The sequence below is a fragment of the Cetorhinus maximus genome, chromosome 16 (assembly GCF_964194155.1).
Source record: "Cetorhinus maximus chromosome 16, sCetMax3.hap1.1, whole genome shotgun sequence".
NCBI classification, from domain to species: domain Eukaryota; kingdom Metazoa; phylum Chordata; class Chondrichthyes; order Lamniformes; family Cetorhinidae; genus Cetorhinus; species Cetorhinus maximus.
Window position 1 is genome coordinate 28,808,298 of NC_135894.1, and position 13,393 is coordinate 28,821,690.

Here is a 13,393-nt window from a genome sequence, read left to right on the forward strand (position 1 = left end):
TAAGTTCAATGTGAGGGGCAGGAGGTTTAGGGGGGATGTGAGAAAAAACTTTTTTACCCAGAGGGTGGTGACGGTCTGGAATGCGCTGCCTGGGAGGGTGGTGGAGGCGGGTTGCCTCACATCCTTTAAAAAATACCTGGAGGAGCACATGGCACGTCATAACCTTCAAGGCTATGGGCCACGTGCTGGTAAATGGGATTAGGTAGGTAGGTCAGGTGTTTCTCACGTGTCAGTGCAGATTCGATGGGCCGAAGGACCTCTTCAGCACTGTGATTCTGTGATTGAGTCAATTAGGATTATATTCGCTGGAGTTCAGAAGAATGAGGGGGGGATCTCATAGAAACCTATAAAATTCTAACAGGACTAGACAGGGTAGATGCAGGAAGGATGTTCCCGATGGTGGGGGAGTCCAGAACCAGGGGTCACAGTCTGAGAATATGGGGTAGACCATTTAGGACTGAGATGAGGAGAAATTTCTTCACCCAGAGAGTGGTGAGCCTGTGGAATTCATTACCACAGAAAGTAGTTGAGGCCAAAACATTGTATGTTTTCAAGAAGGAGTTAGATATAGCTCTTGGGGTGAAAGGGATCAAAGGATATGGGGAGAAAGCGGGAGCAGGCCATTGAGTTGGATGATCAGCCATGATCATAATGAATGGCAGAGCAGGCTCAAAGGGCCGAATGGCCTACTCCTGCTCCTAGTTTCTATGTTTCTTTGCTAACATGACAGGAGCATTCTCACAGAGGGTATTTGCGCTGCCATAAGCCAGACTGGAGTCAAACGTTCACAGATGCAATGTGAGGATCTATGGAGTCACCTCACTGCCTGTCGTCATCATCCTCCACAAATCTGGCAGCTATGAGGGCCTCCCGAGCGCCTACCTTGTCTAGCCATTGTGAAGGCCTCATTGCCATCATTATCGCCTCCGAGGACCCCCTCACCCTCATCCCCGTCAGCGTCCTCCTCATCAGAGGAGACCTCCAGCTCCTCCATCTCCTCCTCAGCCAGCTCCTCTCCCCGTTGCAGTGCCAGGTTGTAAAGGGCACAGCAGACGATGACGATGTGTGACACCCTCTGTGGGCTGTATTGCAGGGCTCCAGCAGACCGGTCCAGGCACCGGAACTGCATCTTCAGCATCCCGATGGTTTGCTCCACCAAGTTGTGAGCTGCAGCAAGAGCCTCATTATACCATTGCTCTGCTGCAGTCTGAGGCCGCTGCACGGGTGTCATCAGCCACGGCCTCTGCGGGTAACCCTTGTCTCTGAGGAGCCAAACCTGCAGCTTCTGTGGACCCTGGAAGACTCCAGGTATCTGTGACCGACTGAGGATGTAAGAGTTGTGCAAACTCCCTGGAAACCATGCGCACACCTGCAGGACGTGTTTCTGGTGGTCGCATACCAGCTGCACATTCAGCAAATGGAAGCCCTTACGGTTGATGTAGTTGACACCAGTTGTGATGGAGATCTGTGCGCCACGGGAGTACAGTCAATGGAACGCTGCAGCTCTGGGAAACCCGAGATCTGGATGAATCCAATCGCTCTTGCATCCTGGCTGTCCCGGTCCCAGGCGAAATGCACAAAGTTGTGTGCCCTCGTGAAGATGGCACTATGGGTGGGGCAGGAATGTCTCTCGATTATAGGGGCCTTGACCTTGAAGTACTGCCCAGTGGAGCAGGTTCACTTAGTGTCAGAGTTCCCCAGTCTCACTCCAGCCCTATTGTTTAGAGGTGGAACATTCGGTGGGACTGATCCATGGGGTCGCTGATGCCTTTTCCCAAGCATGCTGCCGGGCTGCAAGCTGTGGGGATAGCAGGGTGATTGAATGCCTGTACGTCTCCACACTACATAATGAACTCCATTTTAACATGCTCAACACTATAAAATCAATAACATTGGTGAAAAGAGAGACATGTTACCAAGGCTTCTCACCTTACACCCTTCAGGACAAATGTAAGAATGCCAAATTTCAAATGACCAAAACAGAGGAACATCAGACTTAGGAGCAGGAGTGGGCTATTCGGCCCCTCAAGCCTGCTGCACCATTCAATAACATCATGGCTGGTCTGGTTGTGGTCTCAACTCCACTTTTCTGTCCCCCCCATAATCCTTGACTCCCTTGTCTGTCAAAAATCTGTCTAACTCAGCCTTGAATAAATTCAATTTATCAGACTCTACTGCTCTCTGGGGAAGAGAATTCCACACACTAATGACCATCTGAGAGAAAAAAAATTCTCCTGTTCTCCATCTTAAAAGGTGGGTTCTATCTCCCAATTTACAACAATTTATACTGTGGGAGAAAAGAGTGCTCATTGGTTGGAAAGTTAATTCTGATTGGTGGATTTCCACGGAGAAAGGGAACAAAGGCTTCCCAAGCTCCCGGATAATTCAAAGAAGGTGCAAGGCTTGAACATGTTCCTTTTGTTTGCAGAGAATGGGTCCCTGTGTATGAATGTATGTCTCTTCTAGCTTTCTGTAGCCTGTTGCTTTCTCCACGGCAACACATCGGCCAATCAGAGTCGACTTGCCAACCAATCAGCACCCTTTTCTCCTGCAGTATAAATTGTTGTGATTTTTTGAAATTTGCCATTCTTGTGTTTGTCCTGATGGGTTCAAGGCGAAAATCTTTGACAACATGTTTCTTTTTTCAGCAACGTTCATGTTCTGTACTAACAAGCAAGATTAATAACATTTCAATCTTGTGCAGAACGTTTAGCTCTTAAGGAGTAGTTAATGCATGTTAGTACCAACTGCTCAATAGTTAGCATTTAACCCAACAACCATTTTAAGCCAATTCTTTGATGAATCAGATTAACTGCGGGGTTGGGGGTCAGAGGGGTTGTCAATTTAGCTTTCCTAACCGTTTATGTTCATTTTCAGAACCCTGTCACAGGTCTGCTGCCAGCCAGTATAGATCAGAAAGATGCTTGGGTGCGAGATAATGTCTACAGCATTCTGGCAATATGGGGCCTGGGATTAGCATATCGCAAGAATGCAGACCGAGATGAAGACAAAGCTAAAGCGTATGAACTCGAGCAGGTCAGTGAAAGGCTTTTTTCAAAATAGAAACAGAGAAGGGCTTTTTCCTTCTTTCTGATTCTTGCTCGTAAAAGAAAACTATCCAGCTTCTCGTCTTTAGCTACTGAGCGATTTGAAGGAAGCCAATTATATTGGGTAACTGTTCATGTCATTTTCAAACAGTCAGTCAGAAAGTGACCTGTTAACAAGGTCAAGAAACAGACCTGGTTTTCCGCAATCATAATGTACAGGTTCAGTGAGTTATAATTGTAACATCTACCGTAATGTTTAATTACTTGGTTATCGTGCTTTATAAGGCATTATGCAGTTTTCCCTAAGTATTCATAATTCAACAGGTTTTACCAGAAAACAATTCAATCAAGTTTGGCACCTTTTAGAGTCATTACTGCTACGACCCCGTGGAGATATGGGTTGCTATTTTTAAATGTTTGCATTATGCCTTTTAATCAGCTAACTTGGATATTGCTGAAAAGAGAGACACATTACTGAAGCTTTTCATCTTGCACTCATCAGGACAAACACAAGAATGGCAAGTTTCAAACTATCACAACAATTTATACTGCGGGAGAAAAGAGTGCTCATTGGTTGACAAGTTAACTCTGATTGGCTGAGGCTTTACCATGGAGAAAGCATGGAAGAGGAAATAATAAACTGTCTACGGAACTTGCCTCTGTGTTAAAGTTTAGGATATTTAAGTTATTGAGATAATAATTTATTATAGGGAAGATTGAAAAACCATATTTTTATAACAATAACACTTACAGCTGTAATTTATACATAAATGCTTTATTTATCAGTAATTATATCAACTTTTTACTATCATTATCATTTGTTGTTAAGGCAATGACCATAGGATCAGGAGTAGGCCATTCAGTCCCTTGAGCCTGTACTGTCATTCAGTTAGGTCATGGCTAGTCTGTACCTTAATACCATTTACTTGTATTTGCTCCATAACTGTGAGATTGGGATGAAGATTTCCATACACCTTGTTTATAAAAATACTTCCTGCTTTCACTTCTAAATGACCTAGCTCTAATTTTTAGATGGTTCTGAATGTCTACATAATTTAACCCTTTAAGCCCAGGACTCATTCTGGTGAATCTGCATTGTATGCCCTGTCGCTTGCTTCTGGCTCCATTACTGACATCACATAATTTCTTCTCCATTGTTTATTGGAATATGACCATTCATCTCATGTGAACGTATGATCCAGACCTGAGAAGTTCTGAACTGATTATTTGTTTCCACAGAGTGTTGTGAAGTTGATGAGAGGCCTCCTTCAGTGCATGATAAGGCAGGTACGTTATCTTCATTAGTATAATAAAGTTGGAAATTCAGAAAAAAAAACAACAGTGTACTGATAATTATTAACTTGCTTGAGAAGTTTGGCTGATTTTAGTACGCCCCAAACAAGATATTTGATTAAATTAGTGAAAAGGAAAGTAAGCATTTATTATTGGCCTGTTTGCTGCTGGAGATCCTGGTTTGTTTGCTGCCCCTGTACTTATCAACGAATCCTCTCAAACACATCCCTAGATGCAGTTCTCATTCAAAACATGACTTATCATGTTTAACTAACTTGCATTTTTTGATGAAGTAACAGAGAGGGTTGATGAGGGTAATGCTGTTGATGTGGTGTACATGGTGTAACGCCAAAAGGCATTAGATAGTCAAGTTAAGGCACAAGGGAGCATGGCAATGCTGGATGGCATTTATTTTAATGCAAGGAGTAAGACAGGTGAGTTAAGGGTGTTGATTAGAACATGGGGATATGATATCATTGCTATCACAGAGACATGGTTGAGGGAGGGGGAGGACTGACAGCTGAATATCCCGAGGTATAGTATCTTCAGGCATGACGTGGGGGGGGGGTGGGTGGTGCATGGTGGGATGTAAAAGAGGAGACGGTGTTGCAATATTGATCAAAGAGTCAATTATTGCAATAAGGAGGGATGATATCCTAGAAGATTCCTCAAATGAGGCCATGTGGGCAGAACTTAAAAACAAAAAGGGGGCAATCACATTGCTGGTAGTGTACTATAGAGCCCCAAACAGTCAGGGAGAGATAGAAGGGTAGATATGTGGGCACATCTCAGAGGAGTGTAAAAATAATAGGGTAACAATGGTAGGGGATTTCAACTTCCCCAATAGTAACTGGGATAGACAATGTGTGAGAGGCTTAAATGGGTGGAATTCTTAAAATGTATCCAGGAGAGCTTTTTAAGCCAGCCCATGGACCTAGTTTTAAGGAACAAAGCCAGACAAGTGGTAGAAGTGTCAGTGGGGGAGCATTTCAGTGATAGTGCCCTCAGTAAGATTTAAGATAGTTATGGAAAAGGACAAAGATGGACTGGAAATAAAGGTCCTGAATTGGGGGAAGGCCGATTTCAATATGATAAGACACTATCTGGCCAAAGTGGACCGGGAGCAGCTACTTGTAGGAAAGTCTACATCTGACCAGTGGGAGTCATTCAAAAAGGAAATAGTGAGAGTTCAGGGCCAACATGTTCCCGTAAAGGTGAAGGATGGGATCAACAAATCCAGAGAACCCTGGATGTCAAGGAATGTACAGGATTGGATCAGGAAAAACAGGGAAGCTTATGGCAGATCCTGAGGGCTCAAAATAGCGGAAGCCCTGGAGGAGTATAGAAAGTGAAGAGGGTTAGTTAAAAATTAGGAAAGCAAAGAGGGGGCATGAGAAAACACTGGTGGGTAAAATAAAGGAAAATTCAAAGGTGTTTTATAAGTATATTAGAGGCAAGAGGATAACCAGGGAAAGAGTAGGGCCCATTAGGGACCAAAGTGGCGATCTGTGTGAGGAGCCGGAAGACATAGATGACGTTATAAGTGAGTTCTTTACAGTTGTATTCACTATAGAGAAGGACGATGTAGGTATAGAAATCAGGGAGGGGGACTGTGATATACTTGAACAAATTAACATTGAGAGGGAGGAGGTATTAGTGGCTTTAGTGGGCTTAAAAGTGGATATATCCCCAGGCCCAGATGAGATGTATTCCAGGCTGCTATGTGAGGCAAGGGAGGAGATTGCAGGGGCTCTGACACTAATTTTCAAATCCTCTCTGGCCACAGGAGAGGTGCCAGAGGACTGGAGGACAGCTAATGTGGCACCATTATTCAAGAAGGGTAGTAGGGATAAACCAGGGAATTATAGGTCAATGAGCCTAACATCAGTGGTAGAGAAACTTTTGGAAAAATTCCTAAAGGACAGAATTAATCTCCACTTGGAGAGGCAAGGATTAATCAAGGATAGTCAGCATGGCTTTGTCAGGGGGAGATCATGTCTAACCATGGACATGAGGAGGTTGCAGATGGCTATAGATAAGTTAAGTGAGTGGGCAAAGATCTGGCAAATGGAGTTTAATGTGGGAAAATGTGAAGTTGTTCACTTTGGCAGGAAGAACGAGGATGGTTCCAGGGATGAGGAACTTCAGTTACGAAGATAGATTGGAGAAGCTGAGACTGTTTTCCTTGGAGAAGAGAGGGTTGAGAGTAGATTTGCTAGCGGTATTCAAAATCATGAGGGATCTAGACAGAGTAGATAGGGAGAAATTGTTCCCATTTGTGAAAGGATCGAGAACCAGAGGACACAGACTTAAGGTAATTGGCAAAAGAACCAATGGAGACATGAGAAAAAATTGTTTTACGCAGCAAGTGGTTAGGATCTGGAATGTAATGCTGGAGAGCATGGTGGAGGCAGGCTCGGTCGTGGCTTTCAGAGGGAATTGAGTAGGCAACCAAAGTTACAAAACAGAAGTGCAGTGTTATGAGGAAAGAGTGGGGAGTGGGGTGAGTAACTCATAAAGGACACGGTGGGCTGAATGGACTCCTTCTGTGCTGTAACCATTCTGTTATCCTAAATGCAGTAAAGGCACTCAAACCAACAGAACCTCACAGGTATTTTTTCACTTTGGGACCCTTCCAGGGGATTGGTTGGAAATGTTTGGTACTGACGGGGAGGTAGGGAGGGGATCATTAAGCAGGAAGCCCAACTTGTAACGAAACACATTTCAAGTATAGATTGCTACAAGCTCCTGCTGAGGAATACCACAATGGAATGATAAACACAATGACATAGTATGAAATGCCAGAAATTATACAGCATATTCTTAATCTAGACTATGCACTCGGTGAAAACAGGCACTTGATGCTTCCTCACGGAAAGCACTAGAGGGAAGCTTCCTGACCTATCCTCTCATATCTCCCAAGGCCAACACAAGAACAACATTGGTGAAGTCTCGGGCCATATCTCCTGCTCAGTGGGAGGATGGTGTGGGACCCAGGGAGAGGTACAGTGGGAAGTAAATGAAACATCCCCTATTGTGAGTTACTAACTTCCCTGTTTGAAGTCCTCAGCCAGTTGGTTAATATTTTAACTGTAATGTGACAAAATTATTTATTTACAGCAGACATTTTGGTACATTTGACAAAAAGGCATAAACCCACAGGAGAAAAAGTTACTGTAGACTGTCCGTATGGGGCTTAAATAGAAGAAAACTACATGTGCAGAACCTTTTAATGTATAATTGCACTCCTGTAAAGCACCTTCAGGATGTTTTACCACATTAAAGGGGAGATGATAGCATTGTGGTGATATCACTGGACTGGTAATCCAGAGGCCCAGGCTAATATTCTGGGGACATGGGTTCAAATCCCACCTGGCAGCTGGTGAAATTTAAATTCAGTTAATAAATCTGGAATATAAAGCTAGTCTCAGTAATGGTGACCATGAAACTATCATCAATTGTCTTAAAAACCCCTTAGGGATAGGAAATCTGCCATCCTTACCCGGTCTGGCCTACATATGACTCCAGATCCACAGCAATGTGGTTAACTCTTAACTGCCCTCTGCAATGGCCTAGCAAGCCATTTAGTTTGAGGGCAATTAGGGATGGGCAACAATGCTGGCTTTGCCAACAATGCCCACATCCCATGAAAGAATTTTTTAAAGTTGCTATGTAAATACAGATTGTTGTTGTATTAATAATGTTAGGAATGAAGAGGAAATCTAAAATGGTGTGTAATGTAAGATAGCAATTTCCGTATTCAACAAATAGTTGTTTGGTAGCACAGAGCTTGAGTATTGCGGGAAAAAAAAGACACGTCGAAGCTTTTCGTCTTCCACTCATCAGGACATTTGCAAGAATACCAAATGTAAAAGGAACAACAAGTTATACTTCATGAGAAGAGAGTGCTAATTGGTTGGCAAGTGGCAATGCCTCTACCAATCAGAGTCCACTGGCCAAGTATAAATTGTTGTTCCTTTTTCATTTGGTATTCTTGAGAACATCCTGATGAGTGGAAGATGAAAAGCTTTGATGTGTCTTTTTTCAGTGATATTTAATAAATCCATCAGTCACCAGGACAATCACAGCTGTGATTTATTTGAATCTAGGTGGAAAAAGTTGAAAAGTTTAAACGAACTCAAAGCACAAAGGATTCTCTCCATGCCAAATACAACACCTCCACATGTGCTACAGTGGTTGGTGACAATGAGTGGGGCCATCTCCAGGTGGATGCTACTTCCCTCTACCTGTTATTTTTGGCCCAAATGACAGCCTCGGGTAAGGAAGATTCTGTTTAGAAGAAGCTTATATTTATTGTTTTGTAATGTCTAAAACTCTTTTTACCAATTGTCCTGGCCCCCTGCTACTAACATATCTTGTTGTATGGAATCTGTAGGCGTGATTGGGACAGTTTAATGTGCAGTCTGTCTGTGAATACTCAGTTCATGAGATACATTCTGCATATCCATTTTCCTGGCTACATTGTCTTTAACAGTAATTAAGCACAGTACTCATTTTGATAACCTGTTGCAATTGGCAGGGTGAGGCCCAATCATAGTCAATAAAAAGAAGGAGCTTGCATTTATATAGCGCCTTTCACAAGCTCAGGGCATCCCAAAGCACTTTCCGGCCGCTGAAATACTTTTGACGTGTGGTCACTGTTGTAACAGGGCAGCCAATTTGTGCAAAACAAGATCTCACAAACAGCAATGTGAAAATGACCAGGTATTCTGTTTTTTGTGATGTCGATTGAGGGATAAATATTGGCCAGGACACCGAGGAGAACTCCCCAGCCCCTGGTTTATGTCTCCAAAGTAACTGGACTGTTAAGATGTTAATTAGAGGTTACATTTGAAGGTGATATAGTGAGAAAAAGCTGTCTAACACATTGTGTTATGCGCAGGAAGAGCGCTGGACAGTAGGTCACAAGAAGAAGAACAGGTAGTGAAATGGAAGCAGCAAAATTCCACAATATCAGCTTCGAATTCCAATGAGGAGACAACCAACCAGCTGAAGTGGCACAAGGACTTCAGGGGGTGGTGGGTGAGGCTGGTGCTGTGCAGTTCATAACTGAGGAGAGCTGTGGAAAACAAGGTCATTAGAGCGGGCATGGCAGGTTTACAGTTGAAGTGCTCCAAACTCCTGCCCTGCAGGGAATGACAGGGCAGAGGGACTGATGGTAACATGATCAGATGTAGCTGCATTCCTGAAATGAGGTGCAGGGACAAAGGGGCGGTGCCCTGACAACTCAAGCTGTCAACATTCACACCCCACACAGTGGGTGGTAGTAATAGACTGCACGGTATTTGTACATTTGTGCACTGTAGTTATTTGTTATTGCTTAGGCTGAAGCTTGAAGGAACTAGATATAAAACTACAGGAGAGGATTGTTTAGTCACAGTTACATTGCTTGATTGGCACTCCATCCACAAACATTCACTCCCTCCACCACTGACGCACAGTAGCAGCAGTGTGTACCATCTATAAGATGCACTGCAGGAATTCACCAAACACCCTTAGACAGCACCTTCCAAACCCACGACCACTACCATTTAGAAGGACAAGGGCAGCAGACACATGGGAACACCACCACCTGGAAGTTCCCCTCCAAGCCACACACCCCATCCTGACTTGGAAATATATCGCCGTTCCTCCACTGTCGCTGCGTCAAAATTCTGGAACTCCTTCCCTAACAGCACTGTGGGTGTACCTACACCACATGGACTGCAGCAGTTCAAGAAGGCAGCTCACCACCACCTTCTCAAGGGCAATTAGGGATGGGCAATGAATGTTGGCTCAGCCAGCAATGCCCACATGCCATGAATGAATTAAAAAAAATTGATAATATAGCTGTCACTGTGCTACGCGTTGGACGGTATCTTGAATTAAAACTTTATCTGTGTAACATGGATGACTTCACAGTTATCAAGAAAAGAAGCTCAGCATTTTCCATCTTCTCTATCTGTGGTGCATTATGGGTGTATCCTGGCAAGACAAAATCACAGTATTCCCCTCAACAACGGAGCTCACAGGTTTGTCAGCACTCATCAAACAGAGGAAGCTCGTTGGCATGTCTGCAGGATGGAAAATGGTTGCATATGCAAGGACTTTCTGTGTGGTGAGATAGCCAAAGCCAGTGTCCAAGGCTCTGCTTCAAGGATGCTCGCAAACATGACATAACGGCCCTAAACATCGACTATCGCACCTGGGGTCAGTAGCTGGTGAATGGTGGAAATGGCGACACCTCCTGTGGGCTGGCGTGCACCACCATGATGACCGCAGCTTGGCAACGGCCGCCAGCACCAAAAATAACCACCCATCATGTGTGGCACTTGTGGCAGAACCCGCCTCTCAAGGATTGGCCTCTTCAGCCATCAGCAAAAGTGCGCCAAGTGAGGAGGCCCCATCTGAAACGGATTGCTTGCTGCATGTTCATCATCTTTTATAAATGGAGGGATGCCGCGCACGAGTTGGGAGGTGTGAAAAGTTATCAGGACAGCTTGTGGAATGTTGGCCTTTGCCTCGAGGAGGTCTGGAACACAAAGGCAAGCTTCAGCTCTACAGAGTCTTTGTCTGAGCACATCTAGGGTAACTAACTATGTTCAGTTCTGGACCCTACCTCAGGAAGGATCTGGTGGAGATGCAGTGTAGAATTATCAGAATGATGAAAAGGATAGATTTTGAGGGTAGTTTGCATTAACATGGGTTGCATTCTCTTGAGTTTAGCAGGCTGAGGGGTGATCTAAATGTTGTTTAAATGTTTAAAATGATAAAATAATTCAGTAACCCAGACCCACAGCAATGTGGTTGACTCTTACCTGCTACCTGCAATGGCTGAGCCAGCTACTCAGTTCAAGGACAATTAGGGATAAGCAACAAATATTGGCTTTGCCAGCGATGCCCACATCCCATGAATGAAAACGTAAAATTAGTTGGGAGATACAGAGAAACAGTTTCAACTGGCAGGGGGATTAAGCACGATTGTAAAAAGTGAGTTAAGCTGTTCAGGAGTGAGACCAGGAAACAATTCTTCACACAAAGGTTAGTGGAAACCTCTAGCTCCCTCCCTGAAAATGCTGAGGATAATGGGACAATTGAAAATTTCCAGGCTAGGGCCAACTGGCTTTTGGTAGCTCTGACTATCATGGGATTTGGAGCTAAGGCCGGTGAACAAAGTTACAGTACAGATCAGCAATGATTGAATTGAGTGGAAGGTTAGGCTTGAGGGGTTGAATGGCCTGCTCTTGTTCCTATGTGCCGAGGCTAGAGAGAATCTGTAGCAGATACTTCCCTGCACTGCAGCAGTGATGACCCTTCATTGGCTGCGAAGAACATTGGGGCGCCATGAGTTTGTGAAAGCGCTACATCAATGCAGGTTTATTCTTTTTGTGATTGTCCTACCGTTCCATTTTGTCTGTCGTTCTGTTACTGTGTAAATTAAATGATAAAATGCCATTTAAAATCTCCAACCCCGTAGAAAAGATGATAATGGCCGTACACAAATTGTTCCACTGCTGTAAACTGACTCTAGCTCCCTGTCTCCTTTTGCTCTGCGTTCCATCATCACCCCATAATATTTACATTTTAAACTGTGAAAACAGAGCTCTCCCGTCAGACATGTGATCGGATTCTGGAACATTTGCCTTCCACCTTTACTATGGCTCTGTAAAGTAAGCATAAACTGTGCGTGTTACTTAGGAATTTAAAAAATTTTTATTTATTCACAGGATGTGGGCGTCGCTGGCTAGGCCAACATTTATTGGTACCTAAGTGGTACCTAAGTGGTTCAAAGAGGCGGCTCACCACCACCTTCTCAAGGGTAATTAGGGGTGGGCAATAAATGCTGGCCCAGCCAGCGAAGCCCACATCCCATGAATGACTAAAAAACAAATTCTCTTGAGAAGGTGGTGATGAGCTGCCTTCTTGAACCGCTGCAGTCCATGTGGTGTAGGTACATCCACAGTGCTGTTAGGGAGGGAGTTCCAGGATTTTGACCCAGTGACAGTGGAGGAACGGCGATATATTTCCAAGTCAGGATGGTGAGTGGCTTGGAGGGGAACTTCCAGGTGGTGGTGTTCCCATGTATCTACTACCCTTGTCCTTCTAGATGGTAGCAGTTGTGGGTTTGGAAGGTGCTGTTGAAGAAGCCTTGGTGAGTTTGTGCAGTGCATCTTGTAGATGGTACACACTGCTGCTACTGTGTGCTGTGGTGGAGGGAGTGAATGTTTGTGGATTGGGTGCCAATCATGCGGGCTGCTTTGACCTGGATGGTGTTGAGCTTCTTGAGTGTTGTTGGAGCTGCACTCATCCAAGCAAGTGGGGAATATTCCATCACGCTCCTGACTTGTGCCTTGTAGATGGTGGACAGGCTTTGGGGAGTCAGGAGGTGAGTTACTTGCCACAGGATTCCTAGCCTCTGACCCGTTCTTGTAGCCACAGTATTTATATGGCTAGTCCAGTTCAGTTTCTGGTCAATCCAGAATGTTGATAGTAGGGGATTCAGCGACAGGAATGCCTTTGATTGTCAAGGGGTAATGGTCAGATTCTCTTTTGTTAGAGACGTTCATTGCCTGGCACTTGTGTGGCACAAATGTTACTTGCCACTTGTCAGTCCAAACCTGAATGTTGTCCAGGTCTTGCTGCATTTGGACATGGGCTGCTTCAGTATCTGACGAGTCGTGAATGTTACTGAGCATTGTGAATTTGCATTAATTGAGTCTTTTACGCTTCATAGGGTTACGTATCATTTTCACCCTTGATGAAGTATCGTTTATACAGAACCTGGTATTTTACATCGAGGCTGCCTATAAAGTTGCTGTGAGTATTTGTACATTGGAAACACAAATAGCCAAGAGAATTCAAGCTGCCTTCCTTCCCTTGCTTCTATTTGAAAACAACCTGTCCAGTGATGGCTGAGTTGTCAACTGTATGTACTGAGGGGAAGTGAAGCACGTGGACTAGCAAGGTGTCAGCTTGCTGCTGATCTGACCTGGGGATGGGGAAACTGGCCCTAGAATTCACCCTCTGGGCTTGGGGAAGAGACAACCGATTGC

At 44.4% G+C, this 13,393-nt stretch overlaps 1 protein-coding gene across 4 annotated transcripts in view; it reads left to right on the top strand.

The window, feature by feature from the left end:
* LOC144691467 (phosphorylase b kinase regulatory subunit alpha, liver isoform-like) overlaps positions 1-13,393 on the top strand; it is a 163,768-nt gene that overhangs the window by 16,680 nt on the left and 133,695 nt on the right. For all 4 annotated transcript variants that reach the window (XM_078559576.1, XM_078559574.1, XM_078559577.1 and 1 more), the window contains exons 3-6: positions 2,878-3,036; positions 4,287-4,334; positions 8,450-8,618; positions 13,075-13,157. In XM_078559576.1, coding sequence (XP_078415702.1) covers positions 2,878-3,036; positions 4,287-4,334; positions 8,450-8,618; positions 13,075-13,157 — 459 coding nt within the window. The remainder of the gene's footprint in view (positions 1-2,877; positions 3,037-4,286; positions 4,335-8,449; positions 8,619-13,074; positions 13,158-13,393) is intronic.